A 27,939-nucleotide genomic window follows, 5' to 3' on the forward strand; every position below is an offset into this window, starting at 1 on the left:
TACAGCTTATAACACAACTTTTATTAAAAAAGTTACACATAACACAGCATCAACTATTTTCAAGAATATTAAACCCAATAAGCAACAAAAACCAGACTAACAAAATGTGTAACAAGAAACTAATGACCTTTCTATAATCAAACATTCAATTATCTACAATGTCTTTTTACAAAGGGAGAAAAGTCAACGGTTTACAGGCACATTATATTGAAAATAAAGCTGCAATAGCAATTTTATACAATTACCATTCTTAAGAAAATGAATCATCAAAACAGTAATTACGCGTTCACAAATTTAAAACATTTCACTTAATTTTAAATTACTGGATATACACTGAAGTCTGAGTTCAAAAGTGATATTTTTCCTTAAAAGTGCCAACACTTAAGCTAGAACTTTCAGTGTAATTTTTGCCCTAAAAAGTTAAGACATTTTGATAATCTAAGTCACATAATTTCTGGTGCTATCTTGTCTGTTAATAATAAAGCCTTTATTTGGATGTTTTTCACTTAAATTATAGGAAACCAGATACAGGATTTCTGTTGCAAAGCTATTAAAGTTCCAAACACAGAGTGTGCAGCGTTGGAAAAAGAGGTCAGTAATAAAACTTATAATAAATATCAGAGAAGCCACTAGTTTTTACAGCATTGTCTGCTTAAAGGTTAAGTCAACCATATGAATGATTTCCCACCAGTCTGTCCTTTTAGTTGGCATAGCAATTCTATTTTCATGATCTGAATACTCAAATATACCCAAACTTTTTTTAAAACTTTGATTTATAGCTCCTGGAAAATTAAAAATGTTTAAATTCATTTCTACTCTAAAATGTCTATTTCTGCTCATTTTAGAGCCTCACTAAAACAACAGATTTTAGGATAGTAAGGTTCATTAAAAAGCTTCATGGAATGATTTATAAAATAGAACACTTTAAACCAGGCCCTATCATTTTGTAGCTGAAGGGGATAAGTTACAACATAATTTCACACGCCCCCTTGGTCATCATGGAATTACACTTTACGTATGTATCTCGAGGACAATCTGTTTTGGGCACCATCCCTAAGAACAGTGGTTCCAAGAAGATTGCCGGTGTTACTGATGGGAAAAGACAATTTCTAACACTCACGACCTAGTTCTTAATTAAATTGTCCAACATTTTTCCTGACAAGTTTTCCTTTCCAATGCAGTAATGGAGAACAAAGATAAAAATCCTGACTTTTGATCGCTACTCAACATAATTACATGCGCCAATATTGCGCACACAAGTCCTGAACGGTTAAAATAATCTTCTGGTCCTTGGGGTGTCTATTTTCTCCATCAGAACACAATCCATATAAGCAGTTTCCCTTAAAGATGAAACTGATAAATTTAAAATACTGGATAAAATGAAGAAAAAGGCAGAGACTTTGTACAGACAAAAATCTGAACTTTCTTAAAGGGTTTTGTGTGCCCTACACATGGGGGCAATTTGTACACACTAGTGAAATGAACACTAGCTACAATGCTTCTAAGCTGCTCAAATAATGTGGAACCTTGGTCCAGGTGTTGCGATGATGTCACTGTATGGTTCTTCCTGAGTCAGCTCAATAGCTTGCTGCTTTTTAAGAACCAGGAAACTGTAGAACTTGGCTGCAGCTTGCTTTCTGTTTGTGTTTCGACATAACTCAAGCAAACTGATAGATTCAGCTCCAGTTTTAGCAAGAGCTCGCTGAAATTTAAAAAAAGAGGAAAATTAAATGAAAATAATTTGTATAATGAATAGGATGCCAGTTTTGGATACTGGAAAAAGTATACTGTATATTCAATATGTTGGGGCTGGGAGTAGACTTCTCACATTAATCAAGAAGGTAAAAAGAAAGTATATAATGGTACATCTAAAATCATAAATCCAAGAAGTTATCAAAATGATTCATTTCTTTGGATATCTAATGTGATACAATAGTAAAATCTAGCACTTATATTTCGCAACTTCCCTGGTATGTCATAGATGCTTAAGACAGCTCATCTGTATCTGATACTTTAAGGCCCAAGGGTTAAGTGGCATTATGATGATTTGACAAATTTAATGATTCATAGAGATTAAATTTGTTCAACCAGAGATAAGATGTAGACACCTTAGAGTACCATCACAATTCTGCTATGCAAGATAAACCATATGAAGTATTCACCTGGGTGCCTTCTCCAGGCTTACTCTTGGCCTAACAGTTTATGTATTAAAATAGTTTAAAATACATAGTTCTAGAAAAAGTTTCACAAAGATAGGTTTTCTGGTTAGAGCATGTAACTCTTTTTTGAGGGAGTAATACCATAAGTCTGTGATGAAGATCCTAAGACTGCACTGGCATACCTGAAGACCATGAAGCATCTGCTGGGTTCTTTTGTTCCATCTTCTTTCTTCTTGATCCTGATCACCCCCCGAGGCATCTTCATCCTGAATGAAGATGACCCCACACACATTAAAAAAATAAGCTGATAAAACTGCTAAAAAGTGAAATATGTCTTTATCTCCTGAAAACTAAATTAATTTAAACTGCTTTATTTTGACTAACAGAAAATTATACTTGATGCTGCTGAGAAATCACTTAGATCTAGTATGAACTTTGAAGTTTGTCTTTCTTAAATTACAAAAGAAAGTCCTCTGTACCTGCAAGCAAACATTTGGCTGAATATATGATTCTGTACTGGTCTATAAAGATGTAGTCTACACAGCATGGTCCATGGACTATTGCTGGTTGGTTATTTGGCCCCTGTCAAAATAAGGAAGGAACTTATGCTGGGATATAAATCAACTATGCCATTAAACAAACTTTATCTCAACTGAATATGTATGTATTATTCTTTATGGAGCATGATATTCTAGATGATTTATATTCTGGCAGAGTCCACTGTGGACGAGTACCAAAGAAGAGGCCACAAACTAGCAAAGATGAGTCAGTAGTACTGGTCTATGTGGTATTTTAAAAGAAACAGCCTATGACCCATAACATATATTTTACTTGAGCCACCTAGCTCCCAGGCTATACTAGAACTGTCCACCAGGTTCCAAAGAGCCAGAGTGAACAGCTTTACACATAACAGGCAGCACAATGATTTTTAAATATTGATTCAACACTAAGTCTGAGATAATGGCACACTGTAGTTCTCAGAGCTAGATTAGCTCTGGGGCTAAATTTTGACTTTAAAAATAATGCAGTGCTTATATTAAATCCTAGCACTAAGTGCTTATAAAATCTATGGCTGGTATAATGATAAATTACAGATGTTAATGAAAATGTGTCTAACCCACAACCTTTAGTCTTGGAAGATATTTAAAATAAAGGTGTATTCTAAGTCTTATACAAGAACCTCAAGACCTTTAATAGCCAAACCATGCCCCAAAGAAAAAAAATCTATTCCTAAAGCACCTCTATACTTTAAAAAACAATTAGAATCATTCCAGCCTTCACTCAATCTATTTTAGCCAGTTACATCCCACCCATCTAATGAAAATAAAACCTACACATGAAAAATGTTTGCGTTATTTAATTTCCAGGCCACAGATAACAGTACTAGTAAGAACTGACTATTGACCACAGACAATGTAAGTGGCTACAAACAATTTAGATGTCAAGCAAAAAAATCAGTAAAGGGCAGTCCCATGTCCTTCAAAAGCCACCTAGGGAGCCAATGAGTTATATAGCACAGCATAAAATTTCATGTTCTTAATGATGAGCTAGATCACTAAGCATTTGGTTAAATTTTGCTTATGTTTAAATATGTTTTCATCACTCTGATGCTTGACATCAATGAATTTATCTCCAATGTGAAACTTCAAGAGAGCTGGTAGAAGATTTTTGCTAAAGGTGGAATGGGAATTTACTCAGAACATTACTTTACCTCCTCCTCTTCATCTTCCTCTTTCTCCTTCTCTTTCTCTTTCTCTTTTTCTGGTAGAAGGTCTAACTCTGGAATTAACTGACAGATGTTTGGAGGCTCTTCAGGGGGAAGCTCCACAGGAGGTATTTCCATCTGCTCTACCTGCTGAGGCTTAAAGCAATAAAAATTAGGCAACTTAAGATGCACATTTTAAGGGTAGTTTCTTTTAAATATGCAGATACATTAGTTGCTAAAGTTTTCAAAATGTAAAGATATACTGGGGTCATATTGCCCTGCTTCCACAATTAAAAATTAATTTTACAGGGTGTGGCAAAAGTTGTTCCTATGACAAATACAAAAAGAAACTGTTTTCATGTACTCACAACTGTAAACCCACTTTTGCCCCACCCTGTATATCAGTTTTTTTAAAAAAATCTATAACATTAAAGTACTGTAGTTTACAAAAGAAGTGAATCCATTATCTTACTATCCTAGAACAAAAGGTGTTCTAGGAATCAAAATTACGTTTTAGGAATCAAAAACTTAAAAGTCTGTGTGAGAAATTTGCAAATAAGAATAACCGTAAATGGTAAACATCCCCAAACCTTTCTGTAGGAACATTTTAGAAAAAAAAAACATAGAACGAACCAAGGCAGTGCAAAAATCCTCTATCATCAATTAGCCTGGTATTATCACCATCACTTCATAAAACTGCTTTTTAAGGCTATCACAACCAAGCTTGGGCTCTAAATAAGAGCCTTGAAGCTCATACAGCAGAAAACACAGAAGAGGAGACTATTTTTGGGTCCATCACTTGAAATTTCCTTCCTCTCAGGCTTAACATTAACACTTGAGAGCATTAAAAAACAGTCTGTAACAAACCAAAAGAATAGCAAGAAACAATGACCAGGAGAGGTACCAGAATAACCCACTCATTTAACTGTTCCCATTCCAGAGTTCACAGAGAAAAATGCTCTTCTCAACAACTTCTCACCACCAGAGGGCACAGAGAACTAGTTCTTAAAGCTGGCAGTGTATTCTGCCAGTACCTCTCGATGGAGTGGAACCAAGAGCCTATGGTTACCAAAGAGCCTCCTTTTGCTCAGATTCATTTCTTCCATAAACTTAAGGTTGAGAAGTCCTAAACCAGACCTACTTCCTTTATACTATTTTTGTTTTCTTATCCTTAGTCTGAATGAAGCAGCCAGATGTTACTTTACTTTTCTTTGGCAATTTGAAAAATATAGTATGATTACTTAATAAGATAGCCTAAAACTGTTTAGTATTGGAGATATGCAAGAATATTTGCCAAAGACTAAACCAGAACCTGGAACAGAACAGAGCTCAGGAATAAACCCACACAAATCTGGTCAATTTACAACAAAGAAGCCAAGAATACACAATGGGCGCCGAAAAACAAACAAACTGGATCCCTAATCTCTTACACCAAACACAAAATGAAATCCTTGAAGACTTTTATGGTTTCAGGTCTTACATTCAAACTCCTAGAAGAAATTATAGGCAGTAAGCACCTTGACACTGATCTTAACAATGACTGTTTGGCTCTGACACCAAAATCAAAAATAAAAAGACAGCCAACAGAATGGAGAAAATATTTGCAACTCATTTTTTTTTTTTTTAAAGATCTTAACTCCTTGTCAGATAAAAAACTCTCACAACTCAAGTTAAAAAAAAAAAAGTCTGATTAAAAATGGGCAGAGGACCGGCTGGTGTGGCTCAGCAGCTGAACATCGACCCACGCACCAAGAGGTTGCCAGTTCCATTCCCGGTCAGGGCACATGCCTGGTTGTGGGCCCAATCCCCAGTGGGGGACATGTAGGAGGCAGCCAATTGATGTTTTCTCTCACTGATGTCTCTACCTCTCCCTCTCAAATCAATAAAGAAAAATTATAAAAACAATTAAAAAAAAAATGGGCAGAGGATTTAAACAGACATTTTCCCAAAGACATACAGGTGGCCAACAGGTACATAAGAGGATCATCATCAGTAATCATCACAGAAATGCAAATAAAAACCACAATGATATCACTTCATAACTATTAGGATGGCTGTTATCAGAAAGAGAATAAATAAATATTGGCAATGATGAGAAAAGGAAGCCTTTCTGCATGACTGATGGGAAATGTACAATGGAAATGCAAAACACTATGGAGATTCTTCAAAAAATTAAAATTAACACAGTACTACCAATTCCACTTAAGAGTATTTATCTGAGGAAAAGAAATTCACTATCTCAAAATGATATACACACCTCCATTTCACTGCAACATTATACAGGACAGCCAAGCTATGGAATCACCTAAAGGTCTGTCCATGAATAAAGACGTGATACATGCATACAACAGAGTGTTATTCAGCCACGAGAGAGGAGGAACTCCTGCCGTTTGCAGTATCATGGAAGAACCTTGAGAGCATTACGCTAAGCCAAGTAAGTCAGACAAGTACTATCTGATATTGCTTCTATGTGGAATCAAAATGCCCAACTCCTACTAGTGGAGAGAAGAGTGATTGTTTACAGGAGGCTGGGGAAATGGGAAGATGTCGGTCAGAGTATAACTTCTAGTTATAAGATGAAGTTCTGGGGATTTAATACACAGTACGGTGATTATAGTTAATACTGAATTAATATACTTGAAGTTGCTGTGAGAGTAGACATTAAAAGTTTCTCATCACAAGAAAAATATTTTAACTAAACTTATTGTAATCACTTCACATATTTACATCTATCAAACCAGTATGCTTTTCACCTTGAATTAACACAATGTTATTTTAATTATTTCTCAATAAAACTGGAGAGTGTTTGATCTTGTTCATGAAGAAATAAAAACAAAACAAAACAAAGTGGTCAGACACCTGGAATTGGATAAGTGACAATCTGTCTCCACTTGGCCTGGAATGTACAAGAATAGCTTATTTTCAAGTACAAAAATTCTATTTAGCAGAAAGTTTGTTTCATTTTACTCACAAAATATTTAATACATGTAGAATTTAATAGGTTTAATATACTGCTTTTCTTATTTTATCTAGAATTGTCAGATTCATGCTGGACTAACATTTGAAAAAGAAAAAGAAAACCAAGTTCAGGTTCAAGGATATCACATTAGCTAAGGATGCTCACTTCAGGCCACTCTGAAGCAAGACTATTCAAGAAGAGTCAGAAAGACTGAAAATTCCTAGAGGATCTTCTCTCTCTTAAGGTACATTATGCTCATATGCTCAGCTGCCATTCTTCCTCACTGGACCTATTCCTTTGCATTTCCTGCCTAAACCAAGACACTTTAAAAGGGCTCCTTAAATAACACTTGCTCCTATAAGGATTTTAAAACGATTGTCTAAATACTCCAAACATCTTGACGGAGAGAAGTGCTTACTTACAGGGATCACGGGCTCTGGGTCAATTTGTCCAGCTTTTCGCTTAACTCCCTGAGGTGGTGGTGGGGGCATGGCTGACTCATCCATGTTTGTTCTGCTGGTCTCCATCACTGACTCCTGGAGGCGGCTTGGCTCTTCCACAATGGGCTCATCTGCAATTGGCCATACGACGAGACTTAGGTCAGTCTTAAACAGTATTTTGGATCATTTACTTTTAATATATATATATATTTTTAAATCCTTACCCAAGGACATTTTTGCATTTCAGATAGAGTAGGAGGGAGAGAGAGAGAGGAAGAGAGAGAAACATCGATGCGAGAGACACATTGACACAACCCCCACCGGGGCCACGGACAAACTGTAACCGAGGTACAAGCCCTTAGTGGGAACCGAACCTGGGTCTCTCTGGACTGCAGGCCAGGGCTATTTTTAATATTAATACACTAAGATATAGGTACTTTCTCTAATGAAGATGGCCGAATAAAATTTTACCTCCACAAAGATTACTCAATTTATAACAATAACTTGAAGGTGGGAAAGGACCTTAAAAGGGTAAGTTCCAGTTTTATGCAGGCAATCCTTTAGCAGACTATCACGCAGCCAGTCATGAAAACAGAAAGCTTCTTACCTAACAAAGCACTCACACAATATAAGGCATATATTTCCCTGTCCAAAAACATGAGTATACTCCCTCATTCCTGATTTATTTTACTTTGGTAATATATAGGTAAATTTTAAGCCAAAAGTTCATGTAAACTTCACTAGGGAACAACCCCAATAGAACAGACCGATAACATCACGCTGCTGATGTTGCTGTTGCTGGTCCTCTCTGGGAACCTCTGGATTTTCAAATTCTTTGAGGAATTCATCCAAATTATCAGCCTCTCCTCCTTTCCTCCTTTTCCTAAGATCTTCTGGAACTAGAGGTGTAAGACAGCGTGTAAAGAGCTATAAAAAATTAAGGAAAAAAAATTGTTATAAAATAAATCACATTAACTAAAAAGCCATCACTGACATTTCTATTCCCCATGAGTGTTAATATAGTTATAATCAGTGTATACATATATTTAGTGTAAGTTCTACTTAATACTATAACATATTTATACTTCATTCCATCTTACTTAAGTTTTAATTTATTTGCCTGTAGTTTATTTTCACATTGATACCTAAAACTCAATCCAACTGGAATAATACCAAATAGCTTTACATAGTGCTTTTATCACTCAATATTACATAGTCATCTTATTAACTATCATTTTAACATTTTAAATGCATAATATTCCATCGAGGAGATACATGTGTATAATATATGCATATATCTCACACTTGAACCATTTTTCAATATTTTAAGTTTTAAAAAAATTAAGTGTAAAGGACAATGTACTGAACATCTTCACAAAAATGGCTATTCTACATTTTGAATTACTTCGTTAGGAAAAACTCCTATAAGCAGCCCACTAAGTAAAAAAATATAAATATAAATCCTCCAAATGAAAATATGACTGTGCTTTCAATAAACAGCAGTTTTATCATTGTTTTGCTGCTTTAAAACACTTTAAATTTAGAATATGGTATAAAGTAAAATCAGTTGGTCCTATGCATATTTCAACTTTAGAAAGAACAACAGACTAACAACAGTGTCCGTCACTCATCAGATCAGATGCTTCAGTATCTTGCTTCGGAATACTCGTGAATCTAAAGTGAGCAGACAGGGCCTATTCTCATAAAGCCAGTATTCTTTATTGTGGGACAAATATAAGCACCACATGCTTTAGACAGAAAGCAATATCTAAAGATTGCGGATTTGAAGCACACTACACTAAGGCAACAGAACTAAGTTTATCATAGGAGGTCAAGAGAGAACTATTATTAAAAATGTCAGTAGTTTTTTCATACAGTGAAGATTCATTCTACATCTTTTAGAAATCCAAGTGTCACTCACTTATCATGATCTTTCAGATCAAGTTATGTTCAGTACACTGTGATTTAAGAAAGAAAAAAAGAAGGTTCCATATAGTTGATAAATACTTGATAAAAATTATTCAAAGGTTTAAAAAGCATTTTTAAAAATGGTCAAAATATACATGAAATAAAAAATAATTTGCAAACTGTATTACCTTCAGTAGTCTGTTATTCCACAAAGGCTGGGCAGGTAAAGAGAAGAGTTTTTCCACTCCCCCTGTCTCTTTCCACATCATCAATTTCTTGGTGGGTGGTGCTAGATCCAAAGTGGTAACAATGTCAGAATAATCACTAAGTTGGGCTCTGATTGTCTTACTATCCAACTCTTTGACACTGTCAACAATTAGCTTCCTCTTCCTCTTGGCTTTTGTTTCTTTTACTGAAATGATAAAAGAAAATAAGGTCATTTTCCTGAGAGTGCAGCATAAAACACACAGCAACCAGACTTTTTCTCATTGTATCCCCTGCTTTTCTACAAATCCAGTAGAAAAGTTAAACCGCATGAGGGCAGAATCTCAATCAATCAATCTCTCTCTCTCTCCTTCCTTTTTAAAACTTTTAGAATTGATTTCTAGAGTGCTGGGAAGAGGGAGAGAGAGAAACATCGGTGGGTGTGAAAGCAAAACTCCAATCAGTTGCCTCCTGCTTGTCCCCCCTTCCAGGGACTGAGACCATGTGCTCCAACCTGGAATTGAACCAGCAAACGTTTAGTGCACAGGAGTGAGCCACACTGGCCAGGGCCAGAATAGCTTTAAAAATTTTTCTGAATAAATGAATATGTATTTAGTAGAAAATGAGTAAGACAATTCAAGAACCAATACATTATTTACCCACGTAACTTTAAATAGTAAACATAGAACACATAACATCGTGCTCAAGTTCTGGGTTCCCTTATTAGTTGAGTGAAAGTTAACTAAAGAAAAGTTAACTACATCTTGCTTACCCTCTTCATTTTCTCATTTGCAATATGGCCAGCCACTTATAGGGGTTGTAAAATAAGACTGTTCGGCATAGATTGAGTCCTCCCCTCCATCAATGGCTGCAATTACTATGATTTCTACTGGAAAAGTTACAATTCATATATGGCAGTTGTATAAACAGCTTTATGAAGGGAAACAAGTCAAAACCCAGTCAGATGGACCTGGAACTCCATCATAGATACATATATTCATTTCTAAACCTTACTAAAACTTTGCAAAGTAGGTAACATTATCTCAATTTCTGAAGATATCAGAAAAGCTCATGGGAATTAATAAATTCCTTAAGATTTCATCCTGTCATACATGTTTACCCTATAGTTTTTTTAAAAAAATATTCTCACCCAAGGATGTTTTCATTGATTTTGGGGAGAGAAGAGAGAAAGAGAGAGAAAAACATAGACTGGATGCCTCCCATGCACATCCTGACTGGGGATCGAACCCATAACCTGGGTATATGCCCTGACCAGGAATCAAATCCACAACCCTTTGGTGCAGGGGATGACACTTTAACCAACTGAGCCAGGGGCCCCCACAGATTTTTATATATAAATTATGCAGTTCAAAATTCAAAATGATGTTACAGAGTGATAGCTTTTGTCTAAACTGTCCTCCAGCTACCGTGAGTTCCCTTACCTGAAAGTAAAAGTTGAAGTTCTTAAAAAGCTAGCAAAGCCTGACTACTTGGAACACTGCAGTTTATCCCCTTTACCTTGTAGTATCTGCCACAAATACAGTACATATTTTACTTACTACTCATGTTCTCCTAATTAGTATTCCTTGAAGATAAAGATTTGTTCATTGTTACATTTTTAGTTCCCAGTCAAGTACATAGTACACATATATTAAATGTTTTTACTTATTTTTTAGAGAGAGAAGAAGGGGGAGATAGAAACATCGACCTCCTGCACGTTCCCCACCAGGGATTAAGTCCACAACCCTGACCGGGAATTGAACCAGGACCACACAGTCCATGGGATGACGCTCAAGCCACTGAGCCACAATGACCAGGCAGTAAGCACTCTTTATATACTAGAAGCCCAAATCATAAAAAATTGTTGGTGATCAGATTTAAAGTAGAAAACTCAAAAGGTTAACCTTGTTCTATTTAAAATAACTGTATCTTGAAATATACTATAACTGATTTCAAATGTTCCATCTCATTGTACCCATAACCATCTAGAAATTTTAAAGTTTAGCATCCAAATTATATATCTCAAAATGCCTCTTTCATTCAGAAGCAGCACCCCTGATTAAATGTTTTGTTATATTTCTTAACAAGCATGGAAGGAAACAAGAAACAAAATAGTCCTTTTAGAACCTTTGATAGTTCTAATTTTTTTTAAAAAAAAGTTATTTTTAGGTTTTCCTAGATTGTAGCCCAACTACATAGAACTTTGGAAGATAACTGATTAGTCAGTCTTGCATCTTACTGTAAAACGCCTTCCAATGTTGTCTAATTGTTACAAGTGACCCACTAGCATTTTGGGAATCCTAAAAGACTATGATACACATTAGCAGAAAATTTGTTCTATACTTTTACATTTCACAGAAACTTCTATATATATTCTTTGAGATACTCAAATTATATTTGAATTAAAGATTCTATGATAGATGACTCTGATAAAGAAGAAAGATGATTAGTTATCTAAAATGAGAACAGCAGTTTAGTAGACAAGAGCCAGAACTAAGATCTTATATTCTAAGTGCTGTAAGTCAAAAAGTATGCTCACCAGTGATATCAATAGGTTCCAAAGCAAAGGCTTCTTCCTCATTCGGAACAAGTGTTGTTTGATCAGTCATAGTTGGCATTGGTTCGACAGGATCCACTGAATCGGGACTATCAGGCCCACCCACTATAAAAACAGAAATGTGGTTACAAAAGGCTTGGGTATTTAATATGTACCCTACAAAGAATCCCTCTGAGAACCTGAAAAAAACCCAATGGTACCAAAAAAAAGTTTTCTAGTTCTGAGGAAATCCCTCCAGAGTTGAACACCAATGGCAAAAAAGGGTAAAGGCACAGGGTTAAACATCTAAGAGACTCAGAACTAGTGATCAATCATAGGCACTGTTTTTAAAAAGATTTACGATTTGTTCATTAAAAAATGGACCTTTCAGTTTGTGGTCTTCTAATGTTAAATATCTTTCTGGATATCAAACAATCATGCCCAGATGGCTAAACATGAAATGCTTACTTGACACATTATCATCCTCATCCATATCATCATGTGCAGGCTGTTCTGGCAACATAACTCCCGTCTCGGACAGGGCAGGGGGATCATCAAAGATACCGCCATCATTATTGCTAATAAGTTTGTCATCTGAAATAGGGAATGTAATCTAGTCAAATTTTATAAAAGAACAGTATCCAACCATTGAGAAAATAAAATCATGTGAAAATGAATTTAATTAAATTTGTATCTGTTTCTCTTCAAGGTAGTGTATGCAAGTGTAAAAAAAACCCCATAGTACATAAAAATATTTCTCAATTCTAATTTATATTCTCTAGTTCATATCTCTATTTAAAACATATATTTACTTAACATAGATATCAAACACAGAGCAGATTTCAGAACTAGTAAAATGTAAAACAGAACTTTTATTGAGCCAATGGTCACAATTCATACATATATGCCAACAGAATTACTCTCAAGACACAGAATTAGCAACAGCTCTAACAAATGAATAAAGAAATTATATTAGAATAACCACCCTGTGACTTACCTAATATGCCACCATCATTTCCTTCTCCGAAATTGTCATCCTTATACTGGTCTTCATATTCTAAATGGTTAATTTTCTCATTCAGATTGCTGGTGCTCTGTTCAGGCTCTAGCAGGAGGTTAGAAGCACTAGTGCTCACTAACATGTCATCATCTTCGAAAGCGCTGCCCTCTCGCATTATCTCACGATCATCCATTCCAAAGTCACCTGAATAAATTATAGTCATTAGTTGAAAAAAAGTTAGAAACACCAGTTACAAAATAAAACAAACAAAAGGTTAATGATATGTCACATTTGCTTTCTGAAGTCTTGTTTATCTCTTAACGTTAAAACATCTAGTTTACACTTTAAATTTCATGGACTGATTCTGGGGCATGATTAGCAAATTCAAAGGTAAGCTCCAAATTTGGGTTATCCTAAATATGTTAACTAAACTAAATACGTATGCCTGTTAGGTTGCATTAACATTCAGAGACTTAAACTTTCTTGTTATTATAGGTTTTCACCAAAAAAAGAATTTGGCTTGCTACCAGTTTTGAATAATATTCCAAAAGAATGTGTACACAATGCAACGGTTTCAATGTAAATAGTATAAAAGTGTGCATTACTTCAACACTGAGACTTTGCACAAATCAATATATAGGTTTAATCACTGTGTCTGGGAAGTAGGAGTAGGCAACGAATGCATAAATGGAAATGATACTTAATACACTTGCAGGAAGGCAAATTCTTTTCCTGGTGAAAATACATGAAGATGAAATTTTAAGTCATTCTGTCAAATTGCTAGCAGTGCCAAACATAATTATAACATTAATAGCTAGTGGCTAATGACTTCTCTATTACCAAAATCATTTTCTTGTAGGATACTGATGTTCCCAACTTCTTCTCTCATGGTTATCTCTTCCACTCTACTCTGGTTCAGGCTGAACTGCTGGGCCACATCAATGTCACTGTAAAAAAATTTCAAATACATTTTAGTCAAGTCTCATTGTAATATATAGTTATAAATGTAGCCCAAGAATCTGAATGATTTTAAAGTTAATTTGTATTTAAATTTTAAAGCCATCAGTGAGCAGCAAGCAAATTATTTTAATATGCTGAAATCACTATATAAGGCAATATGGTATATAAAAGAAAAATTTAGAAATGCACGGAACAGACAGGAATGGGTTTTATCAGGTCCCTGCAACTTACAGGCTGTGTGAACTCTGAGGTTACCCGGCTTCTCTGAGACGTGTTTCTTAACCTTCCGTTTTATTTTAAAATATTGCCCTGGCCGGTTTGGCTCAGTGGTTACAGTATTGACCTGTGGACCAGAGAGTCCGGTTCGGTTCCAGCTAAGGGCACATACCTTGATCGCAGTTTGTTCCTGGCCCCGGTTGGGATCGTGTGGGTGGCAACCAGTCAATGTGTCTCTCTCACATTGCTATTTCTCTCTCTCTCGCCCCCCCCTCCCCCATTCCATCTGAAGATAAATGCAAAAATGTCCTCAGGTGAGAACAAAAATTTTTTTAAAATATTAAATAAATTTTAAAATCCCCATGTAACATTAAACACCAGTCAGCAGTATTATTGGTTAAATTCAGAATGTAAATAGTTCAAAACACATTATTAGGTTGGGTTAGCAATTAAATGGCAAGAAAAAGATAAGAGGAATACAGAGCTGGTGTAGATTCTTAACAGACTACGAGACATACCAATCAAGTGCAGAACGCAGAGTGCGTACAGACCTAACTCAGACAAGGCAGAAGAAAAAAAAGGGCCCTGTATGTCATCTGCAAAATTTGAATGCTGACAGGAAATATATTAAGAAATAATTTTTCTAAAGGTATGATATTATGAATATGTTTTAAAAATTCCTTACTTCTAAAGAGATACATACTGAGGTATTTACATAATTTAAGATGTGTTATTTGTTTTAAAATTATCCAGTGGGGGCTGGAAGGTGAGTTGGGGAAATACATATGAAGTAAAACTGGCAATATATTGATAATTAAAGAAGCTGGATGATCAGTACATGTGGTTCACAATACTAATCCCTCTACTTTTAACTATGTTAAAAAATTCCCGTGATAAAAAGACCAAGTGTAAGAGGAGACAAACAGTAAAGGAGCTAGATAATGCCTAGCACTACTCAACACACACACAAGTCAAAATAACTCAAATTTAAATAGGAGTCATAGATCATTTTAAAAAGCAGAGAAGTTTGTCAAAAGATAAATGGGACTTAGTATAGAGGGTTTCTTGGTTGTCAACTGTGCTAATCGATCACTTGAAAACTTACAGCCATATTCCATGCCATGGTAATAATAGCTGAATTTTGAGGATTTGAGGAGGGAAATAATATACCATAATACTCTGCTACAATGGCCATATCTGTATAGCTTTCTCCTCTTAAATGTGTGCTGTGACAATGACCCTTTTGTGCTCTTCACAGAAAGTTATATGCTTATTAAAATAAAATAAAAAATACAAAAATTAGGCTGAGTAGAGCTTGGCCAAAAACCAAAATAAAACAGTAGATGATTTTATAATATATCCCCTGAAGGAAAATCATGAAGTAATAGTTCAAGTTTACTATTAAGATGTTTAATATTAAGATGTAAAGCACACACCTGGACAACTGTTTGGTTTACATAAGGTTTGGCCTAAGCACATAAGAATTCTCATATCTTAGCTATGTTAAAATTGTTATCTTCCACACTATGTTCTTATAGAAACACTTTTAGGTTGTATTTAGAAGTACATATACTTCCATTTAGGATCTACTATCCTTAATGAAAAACTATGTAATATAGCTAAATGCTAATTCAATGTCAAAACATTCCAAGGAAAACTGTACACTTAGAAGCCAACAACATATTTTTTGTAGATGAAGTCAACAACTTAAAAAAAAAGAAAGACATACTCTAAGTCAGGCAGTGGCTGATCAAAGTCATGAAATTCTTCAGGTAGAGTAATAGCATTGTAGGCAGCCTCTCGATTTTCCTCGGGCAGGTCAACAACACCTGGAAAAGAAATGGGAAGATTCAAGGCCTGACTACATCATATTATCTAGAAACCTAAGGAAGATGAAGTTGGTAGAATTTCCTAAGGTTACATCCTAGAAGGTAGATAACATATGCAAAGTACCTTTAAGCACAAATACTTTTGTTTTTCTATAATCATAAAACATACTACCGTCTTTTACAAAAAAAAAAAAAAAATCAAAGCACTAATTACGCATGAAGCTAGTATGTCTTTAAAAGAACACATCAACAAATAGTTTTTAAAATAAGCATGAAATAAGGAAGATAAGAAATGACAGCAAACCAGTACCCCAAATGTTAAGAGCAATTGGTTTGTTAGGGAAAGTGAAACTACAATATTGTAATTTTCTTTATATTTTCCAAGCTGTCTGTAATAAATATGCATTGCTTTAAAGACAAAAATAAAACAAAAAAAGGGCATGCTATTTAAACAAAATGCACATAGTAGTTATGTGTTAGAAATCATTCAAGTATCACAGCCTCTGCCTAAATGTTTGATTTTTTAAATAAAACATCAGATCTAAAAAATTTCACTATTTATACAGTGAAATAAATTGATGTACTAAAATATAACCTTCTTAGAAACTACTGTGTAAGGCACCTCTCCCATGCATTCAGATTAATTAGAATAAAATTTCATCAGTGCTTTAAAAATTATAGAATATATGAATTCAGATAAACACCCTAATAATTATGTACGCAGAGAGAGGTCTGGTTGCTAAAGTCCAGTTTTAGAAGTACTACATAAAACAAAATAACAAAAACCACAGAGATCATTTAATAGAAATTCTCAACAATTTAAGTTAAAAGTGAATTTTATTTTAAGGATACACTGTACCTTTTTTGGGAAAAATTAAAATCCTCAGATTTTCTTTTCTGATATAGACAGACAGACATAGATAGATAGATAGATAGATAGATAGACAGACAGATAGATAGATAGAGTTAATCCTCCCTTGACGATATTTTTTCCATTTTTATTTTTTTTAGAGTGGAAGAGAGGGAGGAGTGGGGGGGCACACACAGATGGATGACGACAGACATTGATTAGTTGCCTACTCTATGTACCCCTATAGGGCTGGGGGTCGAACCTGCAACCCAGGTACATGCCCTTGACCAGGAATAAAACCAGAGACCCTTCGGTGCGTGGGCCAAAACTCTAACCAATGAATCACACTGGCTAAGGCTTTGAGCTATATATTTTTTTAAAAAATTATATAATAAGTGTTTTTCAACAGTTTAACCTCTGATGACTGAGTTCTACCAAGTTGCTGCAAAAGGGGTTAAAAGAAAAGGCAGCTCCAGAAGAACAAAGGGTGATTGTCTTAATTACATCAGAACAAAAGTAAAGTGGGTTTCCGTCTCTTGCACTACTGCCTCTCCCAGCCTTGCCCTATACTGTGAAGGGTTCCTTGTATCACAATTAAAATAAAACAAGACATGCTGATACACAATTTCTTTTTAGCAATTTTTCATACCAAATATGAGAAAATCCAAAATTTAAAAAAAGTCAATACCGGGCCGAAAAGCCATCTTTATCTTAATGAATGCTTCATTACAGTCTGCAAGGAGATATTTGGCTTTTCTGTGATAGATTCGAACTACTCCCAGTAAGAGATGTCCTGATGTTCGGAGTGCCATCTTCACCTGTGAATAAACATTAACATTAATCTTATTTATAAAGTTAATTTTCTAGTTTTATAGGTAGTAATCATACCGCAAAATCTGTATTTTGTTCCATTTATAGGCAGTTTTTACTTTATCTCTTCTTTATTATTTAATTTGAAGTTACCTCAATAACCTGCATTTTATTTCTCACTGCCTTTACCTGTCGATTTCCCAAGTACCCCAAAGGATAGGCTGGCAGCAATTTATGAATTTAACACAGACGAGAAGGTAGGTACTAAGGTGTTCCATGGATTGTTGTCATTAACACACTAAGAAGTATATAGCACTTCTGACTGTCAATCCAGAGCCATTGCTCCTTGCTGGCTAACTGAACTGATTTTGTTTGGGAACCTAATGTCCCAGCCTCGAAGGATGATTGTTTCATTCCTCTCTACCAATGCTTACTCTTGAGTGGGCATGTAACCCAGTTCAGCCAAAAAGAAGTAAGTGTCAAGTTTGTCAGAGAGTTTCACAGAAAGGTTTTCCCATGAAATAAGAGTGCCCCTCTCTTCCTTTTCCCTTTCCTGCATGCAAGTAGGTGGGCTTTATCCCCTGGCCCTTCAATTACATTCCTAAACATCAATGTTAAGGAAAGACTTAGAGATGTGAACAAAAGATTTAGCAAGCAATGTTAACTCAATGTTTCTTGAAAAGGGAAAATAAAGACAACTTGAAATCCTATCAGCTAGAGAAATCTTTGCTAGTATTTTGGAACGGTTTCTAGGCATTTATGTATGCATGTATTCATGTTTTTCTTCTTTTTGAGTGTGTACATAATAACTCCACCATCTTGTTTTACAATGAGACTGTTTAGAAAAGACTGTGCACTACATTTTCATAATCTTTTTTTTATCCTCACCTGAGGACATTTTTTCATTCAGATAGAGTGGGAGGGAGAGGGAGAGGGAGGGGGAGAGGGAGAGAGAGAAACATCGATGTGAAAGGGACACATCAAGTGGTTGCCACGCGCATGACCCAATTAGGGCCAGGGACAAACTGCAACCTAGATACATGCCCTTTAGCGGGAACTGAACCTGGGTCTCTCTGGACCACAGGCCGACACTCTAACCGCTGAGCCAAACAGGCCAGAGCAATTATCATAATCTTTAACGACTGCATTGCATAAGACCAGAGGAATTAAAATTCAAAAATTTAGCCCTGACCAGTGTTCTCAGTAGTTACCACATTGGCCCACACACTGAAGGGCCTTAGGGGTTAAATTCCCAGTCAAGGGCATGTACTCAGGTTACAAGTTTGACCCTTGGCCCCAGCTGGGGTGCATACTGGAGGCAACCAATCAATGTGTCTCTCACATCTCTCTCTCTCTCCCTCCTTCACGTCTCTCTAAAAAATAAAAAAAATCAACGAAAAAAAATACCCTCAGGTAAAGATTTAAAAAAAAAAAAAAAAAAAAATCAGCCTGGCAGGCATGGCTCAGTGGTTGAGCTTCAACTCATGCACCAAGAGGTTGCCAGTTTGATTCCTGTCAGGGCACATGCCCAGATTGTGGGCCAAATCCCCAATGTGGGGCATGTAGAAGGTGGCCAATTGATGTTCTCTCTCACTGATGTTTCTATCTCTCTCTTGCTCGCCCTTCTTCCCTCTTTAAAATCAATAAAGAAAAAATAATTCAAAAATTTATAAAACAATCTGATTAAAAAAAACCTGATAAAATAAATCATATACAATCTATAAATCTGTAATCTACAATGACAGGTCAATAATTCGTTATCTGAAATCCCAGGAGCCAAATGTGTTTTGGAATTCAGAGCTTTTGACTATTATAAAGATAGGGCAGTACCTACGCCATACACTAAAACATTCCCAGCAGTGTCTTGAGCAGCCTCCCACAATTATACACATTAGTATTTCTATAGTACATTTATGAACTATAAGAATTTATGCAAATTACCTTGCTTCAATTTTGGTCAAGTCTGTTTCTGCTTTTCTGTATTTAAGTTCTGTGGATAACAGACTGTGACATTGCAATGCAACCATTAAAAATGATGGTAGCACTATAAACAGTTTTTCCTGAATGCAGTCTTGTTACAAAACACATTAATTAATGCAGTATTTGTGCACATTCATAAAAAGGGAGAACAATTATGTGTAAAATACATGCACAAATGAAAGTCTACAGAGAAGATCTCAAAATACTAAAGATTTTTTAGGTGGTAGAACTACATATAGTTTACTTATTTTCCTCTGTAAAGTTTTTATTTTAATAAAGTTTTGAAATTAGTACTGTATTAGAAATAACATGACAGAAATGTCTTTAAAACCAATTAAATTCTACTAGCCATAGCTCTAAAACCAGCAAAAAATTCCACACGCAGACAGAAACTTTACAACTTACTCTAATACCAAATACAAACTCTCATTTTCCCCACATACAGCATACTTTCCCACATAACTTTCCTCAACAAGTCTCTGCAACATCCATGCTTTAATCCTCTGAGAACACCTCGCTCTTTCAGCAATAAATACTCTTATTTATTTAACACATTATGGCAGCACTGTCCAAACTGCCAATTCTAAGAAGAGTAGCTCCCAATGCTGGTTCAGACAGCTGTGATTTGCAACGTTTTCACAACAGGAGAATTAGTACATGTATGTATAAATACAAGGGTCCAGGAAAAGACTTTTAGAATACAGACATTATAAATAACATATTTATATAAAATATTTAAGGACTTCCCTTATTTTGAGATTACCCTTTGTACATTTTTGAAGTCAACGTGTCTGTTCTTCAATGAAATGCTGATGATGAACTGTGTCTGTGTGTTTTAAACGTCTTTTCTTGGCAATACAAAACTCGCGTATTACTTTAAGTTATACTCTCTCTGAAATCCAAGGGAGGAAACCACTGCTTTAGAACAGTTTCAGAGGATGTCAATAAAAGTCTCTCCAGGAACAGAACAGTAAATAAGGCAGATAAGGTGAGGACACTCATGAAACTTCCATTCTAGTGGGAGATAGAAGGAGTTAAATATTTAGGGGAAGAGCACAGCAAGTACAAAAGTCCTGAGATGGGGAAAAATCTTCAAGAAACAGCAAGTAGTCTCGTGAAGCTTATGGGGATAAGTGGCACGGATATTATCTGCCAGCTGGATAAGGCAGATTGCCCCCCTGCGACCTTTTCTAATTAATGGGTCCTTATTTTGAATATTTTTAAAATTCCTAAATGAGGAGTACCCACACATGTATTTTAGTATAAAAAGTCTAGAAAGCTCAATATAAAATATTTGGGTACTGCCTGATCTCATGCTTATCTACAGGCAAATGAAAAGATCTGCATGAGAAGAGAATATTAAACCAGAACTCCGTATAATCTATAGATTCTCTTTGCCTCCAACATACACAGATGCCTATGTAAAAACTTGTTTCATAGAATTCTATTTTACATTAACAACCAACAAAATGAATAACAATATCAACATAAAACATACCTTTGGTGAGATGATACTCTCCACACTGCTTTCTAAATTACACTCAAACACATGGGCTTTGGTTAGCTTCTTATCCCAATGGGCCGCCAGCCAAATTTTGGCCAGCGGCCCTCTTTTACTGAGGACAAAATGTGCGTAGAACATTGTTCCAGTTGACTATGAAACAGAAGGCAACCTGTAGAGGAAAAAAAGGTAATATGAACACCATGAGAATTGAAATATTTATCATGACATATTATAGATTTGAAAATAAAAGTTTCCCACAAAAATAAGTCCAACTGATTTTTCACAAAGATGAAGAAGTAATTGAAAGGAGAAAGAGACAGAAACATTAAGGAGAGAGATTATCGATAGGCTGCCTCCTGCATGCCCCCCACTGGGGATTTGGCCCACAACCCAGGCATATGTCATGACCAGGAATCAAACCAGCGACCTCTTGGTGCATGGGCTGACGCTCAAGCACTGAGCCAAACCAGCAAGGTAGGAGGAAGAATAGTATTTTTAACAAATGGTGCTTGAGTGATTGGATATCATCCACAGGCAAAAAAATGAACCTTGACCCAAACCTTGCACATATAAAAGACAACAGGGTGATGAAGGTTGGGAGAAGGGGTCATTGGGGGGGGGGGGGGGGCACATCTGTAATACGTTCAACAATAAAGATGATAAATTAAAATAAAAATAAATCACAGACTTAAACTATAAAATTTTTAGAGAAAAAATATGAGGGAAAACCTTCAGTACCTAAAACTTGTTAAGAATTTTTAGATATAGCACCAAAAACATGTCCTGCAGAGAAAAAAAAACCTGATAAATTAGCTTCCATTAAATTAAAAACTCTGCTCTACAAAGGAGCCCACTGAGGATGCAAAATCAAGATACAGACTGGAAAAAAGTATTTGCAAACATCGTATCTGACAGGGACCTGGATCTAGAATATGTAAGAAAAAAAAAAAAAAAAAAAACTCTCAAAACCAGCTTAAAATCCAATTAGAAAATGAGCAAAAGATATGAGAAATTTCATATCTTTTGAGAAGAAATTTCATATCTTATGAGAAGATAATATACTGATGGCAAATAAGAACAAGGAAAGATGGTCAACGCCATTAGTAATTAGATTTCAGTGCACACTTATTACAAGTGCTAAAATAAAAATTAGTGTCGCCCTGGCTCGTTTGGCTCAGCCGTTAGAGCATCAGCCTGAGGACCAGAGTCCCGGGTTCGGTTCCTGCTAAGGGCACATGCCTCAGTTGCAGTTTGTCCCTGGCCTCGGTTGAGGTTGTGTGGGTGGCAACCAGTCAATGTGTCTCTCTCACATGGATGTTTCTCTCTCTCTTCCTCCCTCTTTTCCTCCTGCTCTAACTGAAGATAAATGCAAAAATGTCTGGGAGCAGAAAATTAGTGTTAACACCAGTGCTGGTGAGGATACAGAAAAGCAGCACCTCTCATTCACTGCTGGTGGAATGCAAAATTTCTTCTGAATTACCTTTTAAAAAAATAGATCGAGTAAGTTGACTTTAATTTTTGTGTTTTTACAGAGACTAAATTTTAAAATGAGAACTTTGCTTACTGTACTTTCAATTAAAAGCTGTGCCCATTCTTTCCAATGATGTACAGAAAATATATGTTAAATGCACCACAGGCAAGAGATTTCATGCTTGTCAAAAATGTTTGGGAGGGTAGAGGTTAAGAGTAATTCAATCAGGTTTGCCTCATTTCCATTTTCAATCATAGTACAGGGTCCTGAAATTGTCATCCTCTGAAGATATGTTCCTAGGGGATCATTAATTCACACTTGAAAATTTTTCTCAAAAGACAAAACAAAATAGGTTTCATCAATTGCCCAGTGTTGTGAACTTTTTATCTCCAATACAGAGTTAAGAAAATAACTAAGGAATACTAAGGCAGAAACATTAAATAATAATGCTTCAAGTTTATGTTGTATCCCACTTAACAATATTTTATAGATCAAAATATATTGCTATAGTCAAAGACAGCCTCCTATGTTGCAAATCAATGCTTCTACTTGAAGCCTTAAAGTTTGTTAGCATAAAAATTAAGCTGCCTCTACAGCATTATAAATAAAATCTACAGGAGTCTGTAGAAATCCAATTGGCAGTGTGTTCTTAGAAATATAGTCACTGTCATACACAAGTCTCAGGTTTCACTGCACAAGACAGTTGTGTTCCAATTAAAAACTCCTTAATATTTAGCTCCTAGAATACTGCCTGCCCAAGACAACTACTACTATGTGCTTAATGAATAAGGAAATGAGATATACCAAGTGATCTAATAGCTGACATATGTAAATAATTCTGGAGATTTTAGAATTAAAACGACTAGCACTTCAACAGGTGTCAGTAGTTCATGGCCAGCACTTCAGCTGCTAGTCAGAGTACCATGCCTAAAATATCCCGGCTATGCAGAGGCAGAGATTCCTAAATAGTTGCTTTCTTGGCATGGGGTTGGGGGAGGGTAATTAAAGCAGAGTGCTGCTAAAATTATTTTGGGAAACAATTAGCAAGAGGAAATCACCTTAATAACTAAAGGAACCTTGAAGTACAGTGGTGGATCAACTATTGACTTATATAAAAAAATAAGGTGGAAATGTAATCACTGTTGCCTTTTAAACCATTTTCCTCCCTTAGTAATACCAAACTTGAGCCAACCTTAAAACAAAAAAAGTTGATTAATCTCTGAAGGGCCTTAAGATTCTAAATTTTGCTAACCCTTTACAAAAGATCTTAGCAGAAAGCCAGCACCTCAGTACACAGTTTAGCAACTTAATGATTTCTCAATTTTTTCTAAAGTAGCAAACAACTTTTTTCAATTGATCCTAAAAAATAAACTTAAGTCTGATGTGAAAAGGCAGAAAGATTGATTTTTTTTAGAACACATTAAGGAATGCAAAAAAACTGTTCTGTTCTTTAAGATCTTCTCAAAAAGCCAAAATCAAATTACAGCTCATGTATCTACAATGTCAGAGAAGGCAGGACGGTGGCTATATAAATTGGTATGATCTCTTTGAAGGACAATTTGGCAACATCTTATGAAAATTTCAAACACTCATACTTTCTAACCAGAAACTGTATTGCCAATAATAATGCCAAAGATATACGTACTTGGAGATGTATAACTATTAATCACTAAAAATTTGTTTAGATCTTCTTAAGCTCTAAGTATTTTATGTATCCATTCTCTCTATGACAAGACCTATAAAATGAATTTATACTGGTCCACTTTACAGACCAGAAAACAAAGGAGAGGGTAAGTTATGTGCCAAAGGTCACTAATGTTTGATGCAAATGGAACCTGAACTTCAGAGTCCACACCTCTAATATAACACTATGTTGCCTTGCCAGCATGACTTTTAATAGCAAGCGATTAGGAATACAGTAGCCTGGGCAATAACAGACTTTTAACAAATTAATACAGCCATACAACAGAATTCCAAGCAGTCTTTAAAAATGATGTATTTAAAAAAGAGGATTCTCTATGTAAATTACCTGCACTGGCATAAGCAGGAAATATCTGTGTTGGACAGTGATGACAGTGGTTACCTCTGTGTAGTTCACTTTCCCTAACTATAAAAATCTGGAAGGCTGAAATTCAGTGACTTACTACCCTTGGAAAATGTCAATACCTAAGATAAGAATGGAACTGTCTTGGGGGGGGGGGGAGTGGTTAGGGGGATGTTTCAGGGACAGAAGGTATTTCCAACCCTGCACACTGGAGCTCCCCTCCTTTTTGGTACTAACATTCTTTGAAAAAGAGTTTTACAATCAGTCCTAGGTTCCAATTCAGCTCCTTCCTTAGTTGTTTTGTAATGGTTAGAAGTTATTTAACATCCAAGTCTCAGCTTTCTTATCTATAAAATGGGGATGCTATTCACCAAACAGGAGTATGAGAATTAGGGCGGGGGGGGGGGCGCACACACATCAATTTTGCTAAATCTCATGCAACATATATCAATCAGCATGATCATATGTTAACAATTTTGACATTACATTTAAACGAAAAACACAGAACATGTACGTTTCAAGAGTTAGAAGTTTCTCTTTTGTACCAAACTATAAAGACAAAATTTCTCAGAATTTTTGTATTCTAATAAATAGAATTTATCAGGAAAGAAATTCTCAACTTTAAGACTACTTGAAACATATATCACTCTAAGTGGGAAAAGTAACTCTACAGTGTACTAATGTATTGCCTTTTTAAACACAAAAAAGGTAATTAAAGGTCAGGCTCCACCAATGTAATTCTGACTTGTATACAAAAAGCACTATGTCCATTAGTAATGCACTTGCTTCACCTCAGCTGTCTACAAACTTAATTTAATCGCTGGATGAGGTCTATGCCTCATCAATGTCTTGTTTCAAGAACATTAGTTGCCTCGGACATTAAACAAAGACATTTAATGACTCTACAACTTAGCCTGTCACCAAAATTCTGCAGAGGTACACAGTTCACTATTTACATTCATTTTTTTAAAACAGGATCGCCCCCTCCACCTGGAATTTAGTGATTATTTAAAACAGTGTAACTTTCGCTTGTAAAGAGACGTCAAAAAACATACTCCTTTACCAGAAACCCTTAAAGGCACAAGCCCGTTTCTGAACGCTGAAGACAGCCCGACAAATCATGAGGTGGCCAGAGAGACCCTCCAGCATTTCCTCCTCTCAAATTCGAAGAAGGCCGCTAAGTCTGGCAGCACAACTCGACAGTGTCACCCTCCATCATCACAGATCATTCTCAAAGCCTTCTCAGCGAGGAAAACGACACCAAGCATTTGTGAGACGCACACACCTCCCCGACGCGTCCCTAAAACACTCAATAGCTTTCTTTCATCATCAGAAAAGTCGGGGGGGGGGGGTGGAGAGTGGGAAGAAACCAATTTTGCTAATTTCCTAAGAATCAGAAGCAACTTCCCTAGATGGCGCTTTCTATTGGTCTGCCCACTGTTAATTTCCCAACGTAAAAGTTTCCTTTAAAAAAAAAAGGGGAGGGGGAGCGGGAGCAGCAGTCCTAGGCCAGGGCCCCGGCGCCGCCCTCCGGCCCCGCCGCGCCTGCACGCCTCGGACCCCCGCACCCAAGCTCGCCGGTCCGGAGCTGCCCCTCCGGGCTGACGTCGCGGGCCCCCGGCCGCCGCCGCCGCCGCCTCCCGCCCCGAATCCCGCGTCTTCCCAGCCAGCCATCTTTACCCGAGGAGTAGGCGGCCCAGTCCCCAGAGCGGGCTTGTTCAAACCTCCTCCCCTCCCTCCGCGGCTCAAGCTTCCCTCTGCCTCCGCCGGGGAGGTGCTGCTCCCCGACGGCCCCGCAGAGTAACGGCTTTTGGGGACCTTGGAACGAACTAGAACCAATTGTTACCCAACAGGCGATGATGCGGGCCCAGGCTGCGCGGGTCCTGGCCCAGGGCAGGCCCGGGGCGAAGGGGCCTGGGCGGGCGGCGCCGCCGCTCCGGGGCTCCCGGGGTGGCTGCACGGCTGCTCCCAGGGCGCGGCGAGGGCCGCCTTCTCCCGCCCCCCAGGGTTCGGCTTCCCGAGCGCAGGACGGCGGGGAAGGGGTGGGGGGAGGGAGCCGGAGGAAAGGAAGGGGTCGGCCGACTATCTTACCTAGCTCTCCGCCGGGAGTTGAGCGGGCTGGGTGGCCTGGGGAGGGGAAAAGGGTCGGGGGAGGGGGCGGGGAAAGGGGGGGAGCCCTTGTGAGGTATAGCTTCGGAGCAGCTCCCGCCGCCGCCACAGCCGCCGCCTCCTTTCCGATTCACTCAAACAAACAAGATGGCTGCCGTTACGCCGCAGCTCTTCCTGCCGCCCAAATTCTCGGTTCAAATCGGCAGGATGTTTACGGTCAAAATGGTACCTGTGCGCCTGCGCAGCTAGCGTCAGTCCCAGCAAGAGCGACGCAGGCGCAATGACCATTTCCTTTTCTTTGGAACCCGCCTCCTGGTTGTACAGCCCCGAATTGAGCAAGCGCAAAGGTGATTCCCTTGCTAGAGGGTCTCCGAGGGTTGCGAAACTGGAAAGCAGCGCACGCGCAGTGCTTGCCAATGAAGGAATGATTCCTTTGGCTTTATTCTTGCGGTTGTTTCTAAAAGAAAGAATTGTCCTTGTGCAGTTTTGTGTACCCCTAACACAAAAATTCGCTTTAATGGTTCTGTAACGACGAAGGTAACATAAAACCCTTGAACAAGTCCCATAAAGTGTAGGGGTTCATTCATTCAAACTACCTATATTTATACATAGACATCTCTCAACTGCATCATGTGATAGCTAGGGTCTGGGATACAATGATGAATACAATAGAGAGAGTAACTTCTTTAAGTTTGCAGTATACCTAGGGAAGAATCTTAAATTTTCTACAAATACTTATCTGTGTCAGGAAGAAGAAATGGAGTATACAGAGAGGCCTGATAGTGGGGAAGTTGGGAAGTGGGACAGGTCTTTCCAGATTAACTAATAGTAGAGCTGGGATGTGAAGGCTGGGCTCCAGGAAGAAGGAACAGCGTGTGTAAAAGTCCTGTGGCAGCAGAGAGTAAGATGGGATAGAGGAAAAAAAAGCAAACCCATGTGTCGATCACTAAGGAGGGGTCTGCATTTTATAAAGACCATCCATGCATATTGAGGACTAGAGCAAATATCCAGATGTAATTTGTGTTCATTTGAGGTATTGTTTTTTAGGAACAAAACCTTATGGGATTGTGGTCGAGGAAGTTGCAAAGTTGATTCCTCTAGTTTGGGGACTGCAGGATTAGATGGACTGGACTGGGAAGCCATACACACCAAGACAGGGCAGAGGTGGAAGGTTATATGAGGATTCTGTTTTGTCATCCATCTCAATGTCAAGCTTCTATTCTCTCATTGGCCTCCTTAACTGCTCTCTCCACCT

The 27,939-nt window shown here is 37.2% G+C and overlaps 1 protein-coding gene across 2 annotated transcripts; it reads right to left on the reverse strand.

Moving 5' to 3' along the window:
• Positions 1-26,851, reverse strand: RAD21 (RAD21 cohesin complex component). 2 transcript variants are annotated; one of them, XM_036263877.1, is made up of 14 exons: positions 26,667-26,851; positions 21,055-21,229; positions 17,455-17,584; positions 15,817-15,916; positions 13,752-13,858; positions 12,909-13,115; positions 12,380-12,505; positions 11,915-12,037; positions 9,360-9,583; positions 8,031-8,190; positions 7,246-7,394; positions 3,871-4,020; positions 2,342-2,425; positions 1-1,702 (listed from the first exon to the last, which is right to left on the reverse strand). In XM_036263877.1, the coding sequence occupies exons 2-14, from the start codon at positions 21,196-21,198 to the stop codon at positions 1,511-1,513; spliced, it is 1,896 nt and encodes a 631-aa protein (XP_036119770.1). In that variant the 5' UTR covers positions 21,199-21,229; positions 26,667-26,851; the 3' UTR covers positions 1-1,510. The 2 variants fall into 2 exon arrangements, with proteins under 2 accessions (XP_036119770.1, XP_036119771.1); XM_036263878.1 differs by lacking the exons at positions 21,055-21,229; positions 26,667-26,851 and adding an exon at positions 20,304-20,405 and having other exon boundaries at positions 17-1,702.
• Positions 26,852-27,939: the final 1,088 nt, after the last annotated feature.

This window comes from Molossus molossus, unplaced genomic scaffold, assembly GCF_014108415.1.
Source record: "Molossus molossus isolate mMolMol1 unplaced genomic scaffold, mMolMol1.p scaffold_m16_p_16, whole genome shotgun sequence".
Taxonomy (NCBI): Eukaryota; Metazoa; Chordata; class Mammalia; order Chiroptera; family Molossidae; genus Molossus; species Molossus molossus.

What these genes read in the sequence shown, in the direction of transcription:
- RAD21 (XM_036263877.1), bottom strand. Translation starts at nt 21,198, where the DNA reads ATGTTCTACGCACATTTTGTCCTCAGTAAAAGAGGGCCGCTGGCCAAA. An exon ending in TGAGGATGATAATGTGTCAA is followed by an intron (nt 12,038 to 12,379) that starts GTAAGCATTTCA and finishes CTGTTTTTATAG; the next exon opens with TGGGTGGGCCTGATAGTCCC. An exon ending in AGGAAGATGAAGAGGAGGAG is followed by an intron (nt 2,426 to 3,870) that starts GTAAAGTAATGT and finishes ATCTTCATTCAG; the next exon opens with GATGAAGATGCCTCGGGGGG.